At 30.5% G+C, this 22672-nt stretch overlaps 1 protein-coding gene across 14 annotated transcripts in view; it reads right to left on the bottom strand.

The window, feature by feature from the left end:
• Positions 1–471: 471 nt before the first annotated feature.
• The window catches only part of LOC148629749 (choline transporter-like protein 1), a 48812-nt gene continuing 26611 nt past the window's right edge, over positions 472–22672 (bottom strand). For 8 of the 14 annotated variants that reach the window (XM_088556511.1, XM_088556506.1, XM_088556480.1 and 5 more), the window contains 17 exons: positions 21538–21639; positions 19907–20055; positions 17177–17386; positions 14953–15116; positions 13900–13989; positions 12226–12371; positions 11397–11583; positions 10560–10728; positions 10024–10164; positions 9421–9542; positions 8896–8933; positions 8578–8706; positions 8144–8236; positions 7805–7897; positions 7267–7284; positions 6793–6813; positions 472–4175 (listed from right to left, as the gene is read on the bottom strand). In XM_088556511.1, coding sequence (XP_088412637.1) covers positions 4089–4175; positions 6793–6813; positions 7267–7284; positions 7805–7897; positions 8144–8236; positions 8578–8706; positions 8896–8933; positions 9421–9542; positions 10024–10164; positions 10560–10728; positions 11397–11583; positions 12226–12371; positions 13900–13989; positions 14953–15116; positions 17177–17386; positions 19907–20055; positions 21538–21639 — 1959 coding nt within the window. In that variant the 3' untranslated portion in view covers positions 472–4088. Of the gene's footprint in view, positions 4176–6792; positions 6814–7266; positions 7285–7804; positions 7898–8143; positions 8237–8577; positions 8707–8895; positions 8934–9420; positions 9543–10023; positions 10165–10559; positions 10729–11396; positions 11584–12225; positions 12372–13899; positions 13990–14952; positions 15117–16352; positions 16517–17176; positions 17387–19906; positions 20056–21537; positions 21640–22672 lie in introns of all 14 variants that reach the window. The other 6 variants (XM_088556569.1, XM_088556586.1, XM_088556488.1 and 3 more) reach the window with 5 other exon arrangements.

Below are 22672 nucleotides of genomic sequence, written 5' to 3'. Positions count from 1 at the left end.
GAACTTAATTACTCTATATGGAAAGCCAACAACACATTAATTAAATAATTAGACTGATAATATGTTATTATAACTCTAGCAGATAGCCATTTGTACAAGATGACAAATTTAGTCACATTGGTTTTCAGGTTTTAATAAATATCTGCAGGAAATTATTATTATTAATTTCTTGTCTGACTGAAATCAGACTCAGTGATTTAAAGGACATCAGTTAAATTTGTACAAATGACCCTTTCATACTCTACAAGTGTACATGAATTTTTAGGATTCTTAATATTTTAAATTTGCATATAAATGTTTAAATTATCACTATCAAATTTTCTGAAATAAAATTTCTTATAAGGCACCAACAATTTTACTAGCAGGGGGAACGAATTAAGAATAAATATATAGAAGAAAAAGGACTCTGCCTAAGGTTCCAAATACTCCATTTTGTAGTTTTCTATCAAAAATAAAATTAAAGAAACAAGATTCACTGAAATAAGCTTTATTTAGAAAAAGAAAATTATATTACATTTTATATATCATTTAAACAAAATAACAAAAATACCACAGACCTTTTTTTTAATGGTACAGTATGTACAAAAATATGGGTTTATATATATATATATATATATATAACTAAATTCTAATATGCCTTAATATAAAAGAAAATATGCAAATTAACTATATATTATCAAATAAGACAAAATAACATAATAATTGTTCAGTATTGTCTTCAAACAGATTAGAACCAATCAAATCTATCAGACCTATAGCTTTGAGTTTTTGTTTGTTTTGATTTTATTAATGATTTAGTATGAACAGATAATAAATTAACTTTATTTTATTTTATAATTTTTTTTATGCAAGCGTAATTTGGTTAAAAATAAAAAATTTTTGGATGGTGCTTCAGCGACATCTAAAATATATAGATCCTCTGTCAAAACATGAAAGGCTCATAATCTTTTGTGTGGGAGGTAATGTACGTGTACTTCCGAAGTGTTGTATGGAGTTATGGTGTTATTGAACCTTCAAAGCAGATGTACAATTAGTGTTTTAAGAACTCCTGCATATTCTGGTTGATCCAGACATCAGGGGTGGATCCAGACACTTTAAAATGGAGGGGTGCCAGTGGGGATTCCTCAGAAAAAAAGGTGTTGCTAAGACATTAATTACTATTTTTTGTAAAATGACATTTTCCAATTAAAAGGAGGGGAGGACAGTAAATCATATATTTAGATTAAAATATAACTTTTTTGTATATGCATTATAAGTGTTTATTTAAACACCCTATATCACCCTCCAGACCTATATCGCATACCCTATAAAACACCTCTAGACCTATATTGCATACCTAATATCGCATCCCTTCACAGCCTATACCTGAAGTATTGTTAAATATATGATATAATGAACATGACATGTTAAAATCTGTATAGCATGCTGTATCAATCCTTGACTTATACAACCCCACAGGCCGGTGGCTCTTGGGGTGATATAAAAGTCTCAGGTTGATAAAGCATGCAATACAAATTTTTACATGTAAAATTCAGTATATAGCAGTACATTATCAATAAAGTTAATGTAATTTGATGTAATTTGAGTACAAATAGCTCCTTAACTCATAAACAAAGGGTAAAATCATATTAAGATTACCAGTCCAAATGAGGGACAGCTCAATAAAAACATTATTTAGTTTTGGATCATTTTAATCCTTGACAGCAGAACAATCAATATTAATGAAATCAAAGTGCCAAAAAGCTTAATGCAAATCAAATTGAATAATATAGAACATAATACACTAACAAAATAATATTTATATTAAGAGATACTAAATAAGGCTTAGTAAACTTATCTAAATGATAAGATGTATATTTTGAGCAAATAAGTAACTAGGAAAGTGTAATAAATACAAAATATATGTACCTAAAAATTTAAAAAACAAGAATATACCGATTAATGATATTCAATATACATGTGAAAAATAATAATAATAATGACATGCTTGTTTATGTAGAATAAATATTACATTACTTATAATTGTTTAACATGATTTTGTTCATTTTAACAGAGTTTAAGACATGAAACAGATAATTCAAAGATAACTGTTAAAAAATTGTAAAAATATGAGTGTTACCATAATTGTCAAAACATACATAAGTGTCAACTGCAGACTTTCATGAGTGTTAACTGTTGAAACATTCTTGAGTGTTAACAATAAAACATTCATAAGTCTCAATTGTAGATACATTCATAAGTATCAATTGTAGATACATTCAAGAGAGTTAACAGCAGAAACATTCACAAGTATCAATTGTAGATACATTCAAGAGAGTTAACAGCAGAAACATTCACAAGTATCAATTGTAGATACATTCATGAGAGTTAACAGCAGAAACATGTTAATGTTCTTAAACTTATGATTAAGCAGATACTTTATCTTCTGAAGTAATATGAAATGATTTAATGGTAACAAAAAGTTTTAGAAGGCCAAATGTTACCTGAACAATCCATAATGTAACACATATCAATCGCTTAAGAATTCCAGATCTATATTTCTTTTGAAAAATTAAAATTGAAAATAATAATGCACATGTCAAAAGTGTTTCGAACGGGTAAAAATGGGGGCCATTGCATACAATATACATTAGTGTTAGGAAATTTAATTCAAACAAATTGCAATTAATTGCATTTTCTCTGAGAAAAAAAAAACAATAATGAATCAGTGTTGTTTGTTACACGTTTTCTACGATAAGGATGATTTAAAAGTCACAAACATCTTAATGTTGAGAGAAAATTAGATTTGGAGGTTAACATCATTTAACGTAACAGATAGTATTACACACATAAACTCCCACAACCAAATTATTTACATTATTTAGTGTCATGGCAACCTGCCTTAGCATTTTGTAAATACATCTTTGCACAAAATGCACTAATAAAAAACAACTCAACATATATTTGCACTTAATACACAGAAATACAGCACTTTAATAATATAATGGTGGAAATCCTTCCATTCAAATTGCACTAAAAAGCAACCTCACAAAAATGCATCTGTAAACATTAGCAAAGCATGGTGAAAGGAAATTGTGATAGAGTAAACAATTTATTCCACAAGCTGTCTTTTCAATCAATAAGTGAACTATAACTTCATCAACATTTTATAGACTAAAAAGGATGCAGAAATCTTTAAATTGATACATGTAAATCCATACTATCACTAAGCGACATATGAAAATAGTAAAAACTTATTTCCAAACACATCAGATCTGTTCAGTTAAATCAATAAAGTTGCTGCCAATTTTATACACACTGTAAAGCAACCAGTGATGATCACTAGGATCCAGTAGGTTTTTTTTTTGCAAGAGTTAATAAACACAATGTAGTACACAAAACTTGAAAATGAAATTCACTTTATAATGCTGTCCATTTGGTATAATTCTGTACAAACTATTTCATTACAACCTATGATTCCAATGATTTAATTGTACACATGAAAATGGTATACAGCATAATGACCCAATGTAACATTATCCTAAGCCATGAACATTTTCCAAAAATGTCAACAAATCTTTATAGATAAAGTTTACAAAAGTGAAAAAAGAGAAAATTTAAGTGGTAGAAACAAGTTTTACTCATTGGTATTAACTATTTCTTGGGTTTACATGTTGTTGTACATGTATCATAACCTGGTCCAGTTGACGTATAACATAAGAGGTATTTTTGATTGTGGTCTATCAGTTTTGATGGTTTTTGTTGTTTTCCCAAACCATGAATTCAAAATTGCAATTAACAATGTTAAATCGCTGCAAATCAACAAAATTTTGCAAAAATATGAAATTGATTTGTGAACAAAACTTAAAGTATATTAGGACTTACTTTTAATATATCATATGCATGTTGTACCAGCTAGTAAACATACATTACATTGTGGTCACAGCATGATCTTGTATGTTTTTGGGAAGTCAATACAAATAAATACGAAGGAGAGCTCTGTTTTGTTTGTTTTTGTTATATTCTTAGTTCAAAACCATACACTATACACTTCAGACCATTGCATGTTTTTTATCTACATACATGTATGAGGAAATATGTCACTAGTTTTATATTTGAGCAGGTTCTGCTTCTTCTGTGGCCTTCTCTGTTGTAGACATTGCGTTTAACTCTCGACTTGTATCCTCTAAGTATTTCTGAAAAAGACATTACGTATTCAATTAGAAAACAAATAAAAAAAAAATACATCAAAAGCTGAAAGTAAGAAATAAAAAAATGCATAAATTTTACTAGTATGTAAAGAAACTCATTAGGATAAGTATTTTTGAACAAACATTAACATGACAAAATCACACTGACAAGATCTTTTTAACCATAACTTTGCTAATACATGTATTAATTCAAATCTAACACACAACCCTACTGTATAAGTATTTTTTTATGCAGGTTAAACATTTCATGCTGGGCAATTTTATTTTCTTGCAAGGTAACTGTCATGATTCCAGACTTTATCATTTATATATCCATCAGTAGGAATAACCCATAATTATTCATGTAATTTTACTTTTATGTCCCAATTTCTATGAAAATGTTGAAAAATAAATCATTATAAAAGAGACACACTTATACAGTATAATAATAGTTTTAGTGCTGATAAAATGTCTGTATGTCCCCCATTATAAAAATATGCATGTATTTCTACTGATTGTGAGTAGAAAGGTTTTTATCTAAACTGAAATTAACTGAGCTCATGAAAAAGGTTGATACCTTATATCTTTTTGAAGTTTTCAAATTGCTAACTTGTAAGCTAAGGTCACATTTAATCATTTACTTGTCCTTTGCACTTGTCCGTAATGGAAATTAATAATAAAAGTTTCAACAATGGAGTCACCCTAATGTATAAACTGTTAATTCAGCTGATCCTTTTATTCCATGAAAAATCCATTATTAATAAGCATTATTGGTAGATAAAAGTGTGTGGTAAAGCACATAATACACCAATCCCACTTTTCAAATCTGAAAACTGAAACAAAAAATTGGGAGCAATGTAACCTTTCACTGGTGTATGGTATTTTCTGTTCCTTCTCTAATCATAGCCCCTTTGCTTCTACTTTCAGGAGCATATCCAGAAAATTTGCAATGGAATGGAAGATTCCAGAATATAATTAGGATTTCATTCTATAATTTGCTCAATTTTCCAAAAAAATTAGCACAAAATTAACATTTTTTCCAACAAAAAGAAGGGTTCAAACCTACAGATACGCCATTGACTCTCATGAAGACCAATGCTGTACCAATAAAAAATTAAAACCCTTTCAAAGGAATTTTGAGTTTTCATCTAACAAAACAGGCCTAAAAAGATAACTTATTTTGATAGAATTATATTTTTCAAGAAAAACCCTCAAATATATGGTTTTAACTTGTAAAATGATGTTAAATATGCCATAATTAGCAATCAATACCATGACAACAAATTACATATATAGTATACAGGCAAGCCGACCCAAGTGAGTAAAATAAATATCTGAAATTATTTTTAAATGCTGGTCTGAACATATATATATTCAACATGCTGTATTGAAAATGGTACAGTTTGTTGTTTTTCAGTCTCTTAAAGTATAATACACATGAAACCTCAAGAAAAATCAAATAAAATAAATTTGCGGGGCATACCTTGATATGAAGCCTAATGAATACAGTAAACAAGCCTAAAAATCAAAAACTGACTTTTTCGTTCCGCAAAGATCCACATGTTTATACCTGAATTATGTAGTTCAAATTCATGAAATGCTTATTTAAGGCCCATACTTCCAATACATTTGGTAATTTTGGGTCATAACCCCAAAAATCAATACCAACTTTCCTTTGTGGTTTGGAACCTTGTTAATCCATCAATTGTTGAATTTCTTACACAAAAAATGATTAAGACTCTACAAACAATGAGGACATGGTCAATGACAGGACCATATAATATTCTTTTTTCATATTCACAACTTTGACCGGTTTTTAAAATTTTAAGTAAAGGGAAGTCACTCTCAAACCTGACTTACTGACTGATTGGACCAATGTGCCGCAGTTAATTTCAAATTCAAATATCTGATTTATTGGAGCTGCAATAAGTACTTGGATACTTTTAAATAACTTATTTCAAACCACTTAGCTACTTACAGAAGTGAAAAGTTTAAAGAAAACTGTTCTTCCTTTCCCCAATGAGACCCCCAACCAGGTTGTCTTGTGTTGGTGGGTTACTTCCCTTTGAAAAACTTTCTAAAATGTCTTGCACTCCATAATTATAAAAAAAAGACTATTATATGACCACTAATTGTTTGTGGTTGAATAAAAATCATCTGCAAGAATAGGTAATGTCAAAGAACATGCATGTATTGATAAGCCAAAAACATTCCATTTAAAGTTTGAACAATGCAAAATGCACAAGACAATTCACAAGAAGATACAATGCATTTTGTGACCATTGAAAAATACCCCCTCCCCTCCTTGCACGAGTTGAAATGAATGCAATTAAAGAGATAGAACAATACTGAGCATTAATACACTTGTATTGAGAGTACCATTTTTAAAAGAAAACAAAACTCACATTCATATACTCTTTCACAAGAATAAATCAAAAAGAAAAAAACATCTCACAAACATGTTTTTAAAAAAAATTCCACTCAAGAACAGACCAGATGATGCATTCTAGCATTATGCAGATTAAGAAGTTGTTACAGATCAAAAAGTAGCAAAGCCACAAAGTCAAAAATGCTAAAATACACATATTGCGCTAACCATTAATTTATTTAAACTTAATGTTACCTTGCTTGATGATATGACAGACTAAATTTCAAAATGTCATTATTAAATAAATTACTAAAAATTTACACATGAACATAAACAGTTATAATCTAAACTATACTTTAAACAAATACATTTTTTTTAAAACTTTTGAGAACATAAGCAAATGCTTGTAGACAAAACTATCAAAAAGCTACGAGTTTTATACTCATTTAAGAAATAGCTAACTAAAAAAAATGGAAGCCTTTGTTTCACAACCTTTTACATTGTACATACAAACCTGTCTTGAATACATGATAAAAGGTTTTATGGCTATTGAGTCTACCAGAATTTCATATCTGGTAATATTAGATTCATACACAGAAGTGCACAAATTAAAATTTTGTATCAACAAAAACTTTTGACAAAGACATACCCTGCTACTGCCAATAAGTACATTTTAACATTCTCTTTATGATTCTGAATATGAACCCCTATATCCAATAAAGCGCTTACCTTCATAAAGTTTTTATCCTTATAACAAATGATTGAACATGTTATTTCACTTTTTCATAAGTTAAAATTCAGCAATACTTGTAAAACTAAGTCTTCAAGAATGTAAAGCTTGGACAGTCACACTGCATGAGATTTTTGTTTTTTACCAAGATCATTGGCAAAAAAAAGAAGATTTACTGGTAATTGAAAGGAGTTTATAGCATAAAACTTAAGCATAAGACTTCAGAATTTGCAAGAACTCTGCTTTAAAATGTTAGTGGGAGTAAAACAAACTGCACAGACACAAGAACTCTGATCAAATATAAACAACCAAGCATTAAGCATACTGCTTTTACACTACTTGTTAGATATCAATCAAAATATATGTAGTTCTAAAATATATTACACTTCACAAACAGAACAATTCTTAAAACCTCTCAACATATCATTTGTAATTCACCTAGAACTAAGAAGGATATGAACATACACTACACTATATTATGTTTACAAAATCCAGTACAAATTTTTCTAAATTTTCCATCTGGCTTATGTTACTTACCCGTAACCTTTCACTGGCATAAGGTCTGCCATCGGGCCCATCATTATCTTCTGTGTCAGCCACAAAACACAGGAGTAAGGCATCAATAACCATCTGGAATTGACACATAGGAAATCTTGAAACTGAACTTGTCACCTCAAACTCAATCATTTTCAATGTTTACTATAAACTGGCAAACAATATTTATTAAAAATAGTACAGTACCTTGGTAATTAATAATGCTTAATGGGTTCGATGAACAAAGAATTCCAGGAAAATTAATTAATTACCCCATGAACTGATATATACTAATACTTGATTATAAAATTTTATATTTCACAAAAAAAACAAAATTCTTACCTCATATACAGATAAAAAGCAATGGGCAACAAAATAGGCAAAAACACAAACAAGCAGAACTGGAATGGCATAAAAATGCAGGTCTGCTTTACTCTGAAAAAGAATAAAAATTGCATAAAGAATAATGTATTCATAGAATGTTTATATTTGGTTCTCGGTTCTCTGATGTATTTGGTTCAAATTCTGCTGATGAAAGGTTACTTCCTGAAACATGTCCAGCTTATATATTTTTTCCACAACACCCACAAAAAAACACAAAAAATAAATACCCCATGAATTGTAATAAAACCACAGTAGTTTTCAAATATTATACATGTATTACTTTATGTTTGGTAATGTAGCAGGAAGTGTGCAGCACACTTTCAGACATCTATTGGTTCTGGGATAAAACTGATTATCAATCTGTTCCATTCATTATATATATATATGTGTACCTTGAACCAGACTATTCCAACAGCACCTGTAGCTGCAGTGACACCAATCTTCCCCAAAAATAAAATGAAATCTCCCACGCTATTTATAGCTGCAACTCTTAGAGCATTATCTAGAATGGTGAAGAAAGCCTGAAAATATACACAATAAAAATCATAACAGCTGATAAGTATACATAATTCTGCTTCAGTACTTATTAATATTAATTTTACTAATATTAATATGACATATTTAAGGTTTTCACATATGCAGGGACAACCTAGAATTTCTATCATTGGATTAAACTAACACAACAAATTCTGAAAAAAAAAAAACATTACCTTTCTTGCTGATGTACAGAAACTTGTGCCATTTATTGCTGAAATAAAAATAATCAAATAATCATTCTCATGTTTCTTATAAATGAAATAGAATGTATAACTCGTCGTCATGTTCCAAACATTTAAAAACCCCATGAGTTTTGTCTATTCAATCAGAAGCAACCATAATATATTTTGAGGAAAATTTTAAAAGATTTATAAAACAAGCATTTTTTTTACCATTCTCTTTTCCCCATTTTGACGCAGTAAATTTCTAGACATTGTCAAAAGTCCAAATTAAGTATTGAGTACAGTACTGTGAAAGTATCACTGTTTAAGAGGTACCAATTTTCGTAGTTTTTATGGTTAACCATTCATTTGTATGATGATTTGTCAAATCCACGAATTCAAGAATCTATGAACTGATGAATTTCCCTTAAACCATGAAAATTGGTATCCATAACTATAAGTACTTTCACAGTATTAGTTCATTATAAGATTAAATGTCTTTAAAAACAGGTTTATTACATCAATAGTTGAACTTACCAACAACAGTGTAAGCATTTTGATTGAGGAATTTAAGACACTTTTCCAGACAACAAAGACAACAGATACAACACTTAAGACAGTACTCGGCACACTTGTTACTCTGGGCAGATGCTTTTAATCTGTAAAATATAATGCATTTCATCAAGTCATACATTATAGAGTGTAGTATTTTTTTGGAATACACATTACTGAACAATAAAAAATGGTTATGTTAATCATGCTGCGATAAGTATTTCTGTATATATATGTAGCTGAAAGCAGTTAGTGAAACTTTTTATCTAAATAAGAGACAATGAAAACCTTTATGCTTACTGAAGTTGTTACCTTTTTCATAAGTATTCCTCCTTTGGGATATTGAAAGAAACTTTGAAATGAAAAGGCTGGAGCTAATTTTACATGATTTTGTACAGTAATTATTTTTCTTTTAAAATATTTTTGGTATTTCTTGATGTCTTAGTACAAGAGCATATTGATGTACTAGGGTCAATACATGTATTAGGTGCTGGCTTTTGTATGGTAACATTAAAGAATCTTTCCTTACATTTATTACATGACAATCATTTACTGAAATCATTCAAAGCATTCTGTTCAGTTACTTACTTTTTATGAATATACATTAGAATCATCCTAGGTAGTTTGACACATGTGATGACAAAGGCACCAAATGCAACCGATCCCAAATGGTAAAATATCAACAACTTCATAGATTTACAAATGGTACAACTCAAGTCATTCCTATTTCTGTAGAGAAAACATTTAAAAATTAAACAGAGAGCTCCAAAATTTATTTTCTGAAAGTGTAGGAGAGAAGGAGATGGTAAGATTGCAGACTTAAATTATTTCATAATTTATAACTGTACAGTACTCAAAATGACCAGCAGCACATCATTATTTGTTTTTATGATTATCTTAGTATTTCAGAGATTCCATAAATGTCATGTTCAATTTCAGTTAAGAACTTTTTCAAATATAGAAACACGTCTAGTTTTCGGATGAATCTGGCTTTTTTTTTACAGGAACTATGAACAAAAAAGACACACATACAGATTTTGTCTTTATTTGAGAATTATTAAAGCTCAATTGTGCAAAAAAAAATTGCTATTTTTCTATTAAAAGTTGTTTACTTATGTACTTACCTACAGAAATACCATGTGGCAACAGTTCCTGATATGACCAATTGTTGACAAGCAATGATAAACTCGCTAGTCCATATAAGACCAATCAGATGATACCACCAGAAATATGAAACTGTCTCATGTTCCATGAATGTTAGTTCTCCTGTTGTTGTGTTGTAGATTCTTTCCTCTGCAGAGAGAATTGATTGATTAATAGTGTAATTCATATTTTAAGTGATTATTTCCATAGTAATATGATCAAATAAATTGTATATCAATACAGGTCACAACATATAACCACATATCTATGGACTAATTCAAACTGAACATTTGAATTTTGAAGCACAAATGAACAGCTTCTTAGTTTAAAGGGGTAAAGGCAATAAAGGAATTATGAAGGTCATCTAACCAATTACAAAACTGAAAAAAGAATGAGAGAAATAAGGATATTTGAGAGGGATTTAAAAACATTACATCATACTGATGGCATACTCGAAGAAATTTAAAAAACTACTGGTGCATATTTTCAATAGAAACAACTAAAACAATATTATTGGTTCTCATACCATCCCTACTCTCTTTTAGTATACCTCATTACCAACTTTTTATTACCATAACAAGAAAGTAAAAGGAAAAGCACCTCCACTATCATTTTTTCTGGCAATTAACAATGCAAAAATCACATCCATCACTTTTTAGGAGTAATATAAAGAGAATGCATTCTTTGACAAATTTCATGAAAAATGGCATGATAACCAATAAATTAACTTTAAAAGGCAAAGAAAACATTCAAGAATCAACAAAATACATTCACAGCAGACTCAATGCATCTTTGTTTCTTTTTGTCATGCAGTTTACCTGAAGTAGATAAGTATGCCAGGATGATAACCCAGTAGAAGAAAAATGCCATCAGAAGGAGAAATGTCCATAATGGTTGTACCAACAACAGAGGCACTGTAGATAGACACTCTCCTGCTTCATAGAACAAAGCTACAACAAGGCCAATTCTCTTCCTCATCACTAAGATAATCAATAACAGGATTACCTGAAAAGTATATAATTCTTATATGTGGTTATGCAAAGTTCTAAAAAAAGTGTAAATTTAGGTAAGCACATTTTTATATATCGCTTCCCTTCTGTATTTGTTAAGCATTTTTTTATACTGTTTGTTTTTTAACAAGAGTTAAAGCAGTTTAACTATTTTTTTTTCTAAATAGAATGCTGAGTGTAATTTGATTAACTTTTTTGATTCCCATTCTAAGCCTGTGATTAAAAAAGCACATGACTTTTTACCACTGGATGGTGACTAAATTTCTGCATGAGTTTTCCTGCCATTTTACATTTCCGAGTTTTCTACTGATTTCATGGGAGAAACAGATTCTCCCCTATGCTCTCAGGGATAACAAGATTTTGCCACTCTCGTTAGTTAAATTTTAAATTTAACCCACACACTGCAGCTCGTGGGTTGAAATCTAAAATTTAACTATCTCGGGAATCTATATTTCTACTTCACTGCTAAGGTATGCCAAACCATTTTTTTTTGTTGTGTGCCTAACAAATTACCAGTAAAACAAAATAAGTTAATATTTCTACTGTTGAAGGAATCTTGTAAGGAGTCAAACCTAAGTGACTGTTTGGTCAAAGATGATCCTGATGACTGAAGGTTTCACTAGAAGTTACTACTTACTGCTAGAACGGTGGCAATTATAGAATATACCAGGAAAGCATCCTTTGCTCTGACTTCAACATCTAATATTGGAATATTGTGTTGGATATCCTGATTTAGATCAGTCTTTATATCGTAATAAGTCCACCATAAGAAGCCTGTAGCAGCTGAAGTAAAACAAATGTGATAAAAATCAAAATTAATGTGACACCAAAAATATATTTTGCAATTACAATTAAGATAGTTCCTTTGCTCTTACATTCAGTTCCAGCTTCTGGCATTAATCAGGAAAATGGAAGTTTTACTAAAGTCAAACCCAGTGACATTTCTATACAAAGCAATATATCTTCTGCCTTTGGTTAGTATTAGAAGTCCAAAACATCCCTCAATGGGGATAAGGCATAATCAAACACATGTAAACCACCTAAAATATGGGACAAGAATATTTCTATATTTAGCCATCAGTGATTACCTACTCTCCATCAGTGATTACCTACTCTCATCCACAGAAAAGCATGAAGCATGTGATGTTAGTAAAATTAAAGTATAATGATTTATGACGGTTTTTTTAAAAACAAAGGATTAAGGGAAAGCAGTGCATTCTGAATTGGCATATTTATCATAGATTTAATTTTAAAAATGAGAAAAAGAAAAACAAGAGGTTCCCAGGAGCCTGACTCACTCACCTGGTTGAATTTTGTCTTTCAAGGGCAATGAATTAAACAAGAAGTTGTACAACAATTTTGACTCAAGAAGACTTTGATAGGACTTATCATAAGGATCCTTTCAGCAATTGAAGTTTCTATCTATCTATCTATCACAGTCTTCAAGATATTGGCTGAAAACTGTAAAAAAAACCCCAAAAAAAACCCTTATTTTTCCCCTTTCATGCGCAATACCTCATACAAGGCATTGTCTGACAACTGTTATGACTGAAGACTTTTGTAGTCCTAATAAATAAGGATCCTTTCAGCTATTGAAAGAATTCGGCTAAACCTAACTGTTTTGGAGATATATGTGAAAAACAACTGTCAGACCCCTATATTCTATTTTTAGTGACGGCGACCATGTTTTTCGACAGATCAAAAATCCCCACAACAGTTCTATGCAGGATACCCCTAGGAACATTCCTACCAGTTTGGTTTCAATTGGTAAAGTTGTGTCAGAGAAGATTTTGGAAAGATAATATTAAAAATTGCAAAAAACCTTGAAAAAGGGCAATAACATGGTTTAACAGATTAAAACGAAATTTTGACAACAGATACCCCTAGAAACATTCAAACCAAGTTTGGTTTCAATTGGTCGAGTAGTGTCAGAGGAGAAGATTTTAGAAAAATTGTTAACAACGACCACAAGGGACGCCAAGAGATGGCAATAGCTCACAAGGCCTTCCGTTAGCTGAGCTAAAAAACTGCAAGAAAATGAAGAAGTAGGATATCTCAGGCATTTTCTCATACCTACATTAAGATATCAATGTTCTCAAATGCAGCAAAGCTTCCTCTGAAATCTTGAAAATCATAAGTGTCTGAGATTTCTTTTTTTTACACTCTGAATGATGTAAGATTCTTAATGTCCACAAAGTAAAAATGACAGACAGTCTATAGAACAATACAATTTACCTGCCATGATTCGGGGTTGGAGATAAAAATTGGTTACCAGGAAGTGAAAGGATACCCTTTTTTTACAGAACCTTACCTAAACTAGCAATAATTGTAATTACTAGGATGACATACACTATGATAGAAGCCAGGAACCTGATCAGCAGCACCATAATTACTGCAAACACTACAAATAAAATGGTTAGAATGATTAATACTTGATTGAACTCAGCAGATTACATGGTAAAATTATTGATTATAGTTGAAATGAACCTTGACATGAACTCATGAATATTCTTAAATACAAATTAAAATTTTTCTTTAATAAAAAAATGGAACAAGCACAAAAAATGTATCCTTAGAAATTGAACTTTTTATTTTGATTAACATTACAACAAACAATGATAAATACTTAATATTCAAATTTATTGATTACTGTAAACATATTAATTTTGGGGATGCTGTCTTATGAGCATATTCACTGGTATAAATTTTCACGGTTTAAATAAATGATCAGCATTGCGAAATTTTGCAGGTACTATTTTCCACGCTGTTCCGTCCACTTTGAAAATAGCAAAAATTAATATGTTTACAGCACTTTACAAAACATTCAATGGTTACTAAGATGATACCAAAATTGATACATGGAACTAACAACACAAAGGATGTAAGCAATGGTTAGCACAATTACCAAAAAAGCATAGACAGACAACAGCAACAACCATAACTAAACAAGGACAATAATTTGTTAGTAACGATGTTGTTGTTATAGATGTTTCTACAGCTGATTGAATTCACAAAATGGTGCAAAAGTAAAAGCATTGAGATGTATTCATTTACTATCAAATTTACACTTAGGACTTTTTGTGAAATCAACCACCAATCAAGATATATACATGACAAGGGAGAAGCTAAACTGTCTATTTTTACTTACAACCCTGTCAATAATAAAAAAAAACTGAACATTCAGCCAAACAAAAAAAAAAAAAAAACATTTTCATTGTCAGTTTAAAAACTCATAAAAGGCCACTTCAAATTTTGAGAAGGCTGAATGAGATAAAATGAATATTTCTATCAAAAAATGAAATAGGGATTAAGACAAAATGATGCACTACATGAATACATAGACAAACAAGAAAATTTTTCCTACCTAAGGCCAGAATGCATAGGAGAATCATTTCTTTCCATGAAGCATAAAGATCACTTAGAGCTTTCTGGAATGTATCACTCTCATTAAGAAATCTAAATAAGAGTGCCAATTTTTCCCCTAATACAGAAAGTTGACTGGGGACACACCTAAACAACAAATCGTCACTGAAAATAGGAAAAAAAAATAAAATGGTATAAATTATACAACAAAATTTAATATGCACAGTTTATCCCTTCACAAATAAATACCATTGCCAGCTGATTATATTTTTATTAGAAACATGGTAGTATTATAATAATAAAGAAAAATTCTAAAAAATATTGACAAGTAAACTGCTGATTAAATCAAAAATCCAACATAATCCACAAATAAATTATCTGTCATTTTACCCAAATTGGCTGATTTTTAAATTTTAACCGAAACAGTGTACAAGTATATCTGATGTAATAGTATATCAACTGACAATAATGAAAGCATTAAACCACTGTTGCAAGGAAATAAGTTCAATAGACAAATAAGTCAATGTGGCAACAATAAAAGATGGAAATTTCTTACCTAAATTCTTTTTTAAATTAATGTTAAGACTTATGTCAGATTTATTCTATAGGTATCATGTATTCTGGCATGAAAAATTTTGTTGCCCAAAAAGGAATAAATTTCATAAGATGAACCTTTCAATGGAAACCATAAGGACAATAATGATGTACCTTTATAGCCAATTATTTTTATATCACCATAAAATCAAACACAGACAAAATTAGAAACACACATCTTATCTTTACCTCCAGCAAAGTGGTTTGTTACTAACATCAAGTTTTATTTAACTAACCATATTTAATGATGAAGGTTGGTTTCATACTCTTAGGTTTTAAAACTAGCCCTTCAACCCAAAATAGCAACAGTGACTTCACTATAAAAGGACCCCACCACTTTTCCTCCCAAATAATTTTAATAACAATGTACCAGACTGTTACATAATGAAAAGAGCTACTTTTAAAGGATACGATGTTAGACTCTTTAAGTGGAAATACTACAAACCAAAGGGGCGTAATATAGTGTATTGTCAATTATTCTTTGCAACAAATATTACAGTTGCTTAGTTTTATGGTAACTTTAGTGGGAGTATGAAACTTCCTACTGAACATTAAAAATGATTAAATAACTTAATTCTTATTAGATTACAAGTTCCATTTAGTTAATGTTCTGTAATTCCAAAACACTGATTATCAAAAACCTTCTGAGTTAAAAAAAAATAAGGATTCCTTTTTATAAATTATGGAAATTATACAGCATGAATTAACTACAACTTACAAAAACAATTCAACTAAATGGTACTGTTTCATAGCATATTAAATATATAAACTGATAACCAAATCTGATGAGAACTGACTTGTCTGTACCTAGTGCAATGATACAGAGCTGGAGTATTTCTCTCCAAGCTCTAGCTAAATCACTGGTCACTTTGGTGAATATATCAAAGCTGTTTAGGAATTTAATAATAGAATGTCCTTTGTCAACTAAGACTGACAAACTTCCTGGAACACAGTAGCTCATCAATGGCTCACTGAAAAAGTTACATTGTCAGTTGTTTCTAATAAAATTATTGATTTCAAAAGAAAGAGAAGCTCTTATATCCAGATATGGTATACACGTTTCCTACTGGACTGCCAAACCACCAAACTTGAATGCCTGAATTTGACACTTGCAGTGTCACACAAGCCCTTGGTGAAGCAGGACATGCCTACCCTTCCAAAGCACCTGATGTAACTCCTTTTTGTGTGAATTCATATTTCAAGTACTTTTTTTGTGTGATGTCTTGTTTTCCTTATCATATCATATTTGTAGATCATCTTTATTACTTGTTTTCAGGTTTTTGCCATATACATGGGTTTGTTGTCTTTCAATTTTGATCCTTCTTCATTCTTTTTTTTTTTTGTATTCAGACATTCTTCAATCTGCCTTGCTAATTCAGGAAAAAAACCTTGCATTTGCTCTAGCTTGCTACTAGCTTACATTAATTTAAATTATGCTTTGGCAAAAAAAACGTAACACATTTGTTGAAATGATTGTTTGCTGACAAACTACTTTTTATCTATAATTATTTTTCATCTAGGAACAAAGTCCCCCTTTAAAAGCTAAAAAACATTATATACTAATAGCATTGCAGCCTTAATCAACGTTAAAAATGGACAAATCATACCTGATATTCAAGTATGTAAAATACCTTTTATAGACAGGAAATTTTGGACATTTGTCTTCATTCCCAGGTTTGTCATAATCATTTGGATCGACATCATAGCGACAAAGACGTGAACCTTCCTTAGTGGCAAACATTTTAACCTCCTCAATTTTAGTCATTTCCCGATTTGGACATTTAGTCACACACAGCATCATTGATTTGAAAGGATCTTTAATGTTTTGGAAGAACACATATCTGAAATAAAAATACAAGAACAAGTTTTTTGTTTGTTTTTTTTTCTTTTAAACTGTGGTTACACTGTCTAATCTGCTATATGATTCACAAGCAGGATGAACTGAAACACAAATAAATGCATGTAATAAAAGATGTATGGATGGACAGTTAGCTTTTCTAAGTCCCTGCATGAAGTTGCAACGATGGAAATGCTGTGAAGGGCCTGGCGTGAGATGATCACAGATGTCCAACCCAAAGCAATTGAAAAAGTAGGGACACATTTTAACTTGACACAGCTTTTAATTTGGTTGTGAATAAATGATTGACAACATTCTGACAAAACTGATGACAGTCTAAGAACTTTAAAATTTGATATAAGAAATGAGAAATAAGCAATTGATACAAAGTTGAAGAAAATCCTTATTCTTACCTCTTCTTGACCTCAAATTTCTAAGAAGGTAAGCTTAAAACCCTTTAAATCAACATGACATTTTTGCATGGTATAGAACTTAGCAGTACATTTCATGGAGATCCATACAAGTTTACTCAAATAATTGCCATGAAACCATCAAAATGATCCATATGCTTATCTATATATACAGTTAAATTTCATGATTTTTTTTTTAATGGTTGGGCCAATAAAAATTAGATACAACACACAATATGTACAACTTTTTTACCACGGCTGATGTGATCTAAAGAGCTTTGAAGTATGTCATATTAGAATAAATGTTTAACAGTTGTGTTTCATGTTAATGCAGATTTGAATGAATGATATTTCTAACACGTCTCATCATGAAAATACCAGGCTCACCTTTGGGCTCTACTGACATAAACCAAGAGTCACTTTCAAAAAGAAAATGCTATTTATCCTAAATACATGCATCAACATGAAACACAACTGTTAAACATTCATTCTAATATGACATGTTTCAAAGCTCTTTTGACCACCTAAGCCGTGGTAAAAAAGTGATTAACACATAAGCAACATTTATTGCAACACATATGCTGTGCCTATTCAAAATAAACTGTTATCACAGAGTCTGTTTGATATTGTCAATGGTGTGTTTGTTTAATATTATGTTTGATGTTGCTTTCATATTTTGTATAATAATATAAAATTATAAAATTATCATTTTTGTGTTACCACTACTAAATGCATTAGACTGCAGGGGTATATGCATAAAATTGGCATGACTTTGTAATGCAATGATGGTAATGCATCTGTACACCAAATATCATTGACTCAGCATAAGGGGTTCATGTTTAAATTAACTTTAACATTGAATTTTCTAAGACAACAGACCATGACTGTGGGGGTTTATGGGTAAAAATTGACATGAATTTGTTGAAATGAACTTAACAGAAAACTTAACTTTAAGTTTGTGGACGCTGCCGCCGTCGCCACCATTTTATCATTGTTTTACCATGTGATGGCCATTTATGTGACATTTTTTTTTCCCTGAGTGATAAAGGTAGTAGTTTGGGGATTGATAATTTCTCATACCAACCTTGTACATAAATGTTCACAGGAATATTCAAATAAGATGATCAATCTGATTTATGGACAATATGATTAAAGTTCTACTTTTTATTATTAATTGAGGTAGCTACCAAATTTCTCAGAGCCTTCCACTTTTATTTTAGTTTATAAATGAATGTGGAATTTTTTATTCATTTTAAGTAACTATACAAAGAAGTAATGATCTTTTTATGTTATTTGGCGTTGACAGGACCAAGAAATAATATAATCATGCAATAAGCAATAACTGGCACTAATGACTTTTCCATGTTTACAAAAAAAATCTCAGACATAAATATGTCTTCATGAACTTGTACCACTCAAACACATATCTAAATCATATGAACAAGAATAGAAATAGTCAGTCTGATGGGGAATGATATGATGAACAGCACCTCTTCAACATTGCTATGATGCAATTGTTAGATATATATTAGATTCTGATAATTATATCAGGAAAATTTTAAATCAATATATCATTTATCATAATCATGAGCAAATACTCAAGTTAAAAGAGAGTTTTATATTCCATTTGTTGACTTCCAATATATCACTCAATTGTTGAGTGGGGAGAGTAGGGTATACTGAGTAAATACTGGATACCTGTCTCTGGTTAATGACTATTTTTCCCTATTTGTTGTGTATCGATTCAAAAGATTTCTTTGATTTCTGACCATTTTTCATGAAAACTAACGAGGGAGAGAGACATTCTGTATAATACTTAGCCTTTATATGACCCATGATAAAGGTGTTATTTTACATTGTTCATTCCCATAAAAAAATGAAAAGGGTGATCCTTTTTTACTCTATTGATATGATAATTACAATGATTAATGAGGCACCCTCTAATGACACAATTTAGGAAGGACCTGATAACCAAGAAACTATTTTTAATTGGCCTAATAAATGCACACAGTACTTTCTGATTACATCCTATACAAATTTAGATATACCAGCAAATTTTAACTCAAGGTATTCTTAATCCTGTGTCCTTTTGTCCAAATCCTGCTGATACTTACGGTTGACCCTTGAGATTTAGGCCTGTCAAGGTCATGTTTGGAATAGCCCTGTCAGAGTTGTCTTCATCACAAGTATTTCCAAAACTATCATAACCATAAACAAGTCTGAAAGCATCCCCATGTTGTACAGAGAACACTGCTATATAGATCTGAAATATGGAACAAAAATTATTGATACCCAAACACACCAACTTTAGTATATAGTTAAAATAAGAAGTTGTTACTAAGCGCCGGTAATCCCAAAAAACCGCTCACCAGTATAAAGCTTGCATAAAAATCAAGTGGTTATGATATGAAGTTGCAGTGATAGTTTTGAAGAAAGTGTGGTGGAGTAGGGTAACAAAGCATACTTCATTTGGTGCAGAAGTATCATGAATTCTCTGAAATGACAGTATTATCCAACTGTCATTGTATAATGTAATACTTTGAATGGCTAATAATCATATCCTCATCATACAATATTACAACTCATTTAAAAAGGTATGATAACATCATTATCATTTCCTTAACTGTAAATAACTCCAGATATGCATTGTACATAAAAAAGGTGAAGATTTGCTTAGATACATGAAAAACTACACTCTGCAAAGATTGGGAAAGGCAAATACTAAGGACCATAGACCCAAATAAAGCTGAAAATGGCCCATTTAAATTATATAATTTTATTTACATGTAGAATGTTATCAAAAGACCCAATAATAATCTCGAATGTTTGTAATTAATTCTTTCTCAATCACTACCCCTGGATATACCTGAAACCTATTTTAACCAAACATCTTCTGAAATCTTCATTTTTAATGTATTATTAACCTGTGTAAACCAATCATCCAACCATCAGTATGAAAGAGGTTCAGTTTCTCTCTACTTCTATATTAAAGGTTATCAGAATATAGCTTAAATGTAGAAAATGACTTAGTACATATGGCAAATCAACCAACATCTTGAGTACATATGGCAAATCAACCAACATCTTGAATACATATGGCAAATCAACCAACATCTTGAATACATATGGCAAATCAACCAACATCTTGAATACATATGGCAAATCAACCAACATCTTGAGTACATATAGCAAATCAACCAACATCTTTCACACACAAATTATGAGGTTTCCTGAAGATGTTTGTTTTATATATTGTTTTGCATATACTTTTTACAGTAATGTGAATTATAATTTATTTACTATATAGATAGCAGTGATTTACTGAATGTTCCCAGTGTAAAAAAAAATCGATAATTCACATTGTAAAATAAATTCAGTAATTTCACTCTCTCATTTTCTCCCACCAAAAGATCACAACACAAATATCAATCGCCTGTTCACAAAATTAAAAATTTATATTGAAAATAGCAACAAATCTATATATTAAATAGGATAATCAATTGGTAATCGTCAATAACCAAAATATGATCAAATATACAAAGAACACATGCATGGAACAAGTTAAATCTAAGCATTTTTCAGCACTCCTGATGATATTTTAATATAATATTTTTTTTTTCTCTCCAATTAATTATCCTACTATTACTACTTGTGTTTTATAATATTTTTCATGAGAATGTTTCATTACATTCTAATATACATGCAAATGTTTTTTGGTTTTTTTTAAATGTTTTTAGCTATTTACCATTCCTGCCCAGAACATTATAAAGATGAGTAACACAGGGATATCTGTACATCCTCGGTTCTCTACAGGGTTCGTCAACCGTGCCTTCTCAGATGGATCAGCCTAGGGAAGAAAATATTTATGGCATTACTCAACAGACCATTATTACTGAAACAATGCACTAATTACAACAATAAATCAGAAGGCTGTGAGTCTCATCAGACCAGGCAAATATTGACCAATCTACAAAATATATGTTCTCTGTCCATATAAATCACAGATCAATATTAAGTCTAGATATCAGCACTACTGGATCAATGTGTATCAGTCATGTCTTCATTAACAGATTCAGCTTAAGACATATCAGCAGCTATAAAGCTATTTTACATGCATTTTTACACTGATTCCTTTTTATGAGACTCTTGATCAATCAATAAGGCAAAACAGGTAGTTTATAAGTCCATGTATATGACTGAATGGTAGGTTAAAGGTCATGTCAAATAACTGATTGTTTGATTGATTGCTGTTAGTAGATATATCCAAAATACACACATAAAGGCATATGCTTCCTTCCTAAAATGTCCATGAAATTCTTGGACAGTATTCAAATGCTAATCAGATAACACGATGTGAAGTCATTCCCTTTTTCCCAGCATTGTAAGATTCTAGCAATAACTGAAAGGGTTGACAAATATCAAATAAAAGTGAGTTTGGATTGTCAGAATGATGCTGTTAGGCACTTGAGATAGTTCATGCGCCTAATAGAGCCAAATAAAGAATGCAAGTTTAGCTATATATCAAAGGTAAATCTCTATAAAGCTTATACTTCTTGGAGTTGCTGTATCTTTTTTTTCTATCAAAAATTGTGATGTTTTTACACGATTCAAATTCAAGTAATTACTATCATTATGCATCACTCTTGGTTTAATATACCCTCAAGAAATCTTGATCTTTCGACAATCAGCATTATTTAGAAAACAATTACACAAGAAGAGAAATGTTAAAACTTGTGTTTTCTTTGTTCTGTCGACTTTAAACATGACCAAACTGATAACATTATATCACTGTCAGGCAATTATTTACCGTAATCCGAAAATCGATATTGTGCATTAATATTTTAGGTATTTTCAGATATTTCAATGCTTTTCTTCCTGTA

The sequence above is a fragment of the Perna viridis genome, chromosome 1 (genome assembly GCF_037379345.1).
Source record: "Perna viridis isolate PV_CMFRI_1.1 ecotype Kerala chromosome 1, ASM3737934v1, whole genome shotgun sequence".
NCBI lineage: Eukaryota > Metazoa > Mollusca > Bivalvia > Mytilida > Mytilidae > Perna > Perna viridis.
This window is presented reverse-complemented; position numbering and strand designations above follow the sequence as displayed.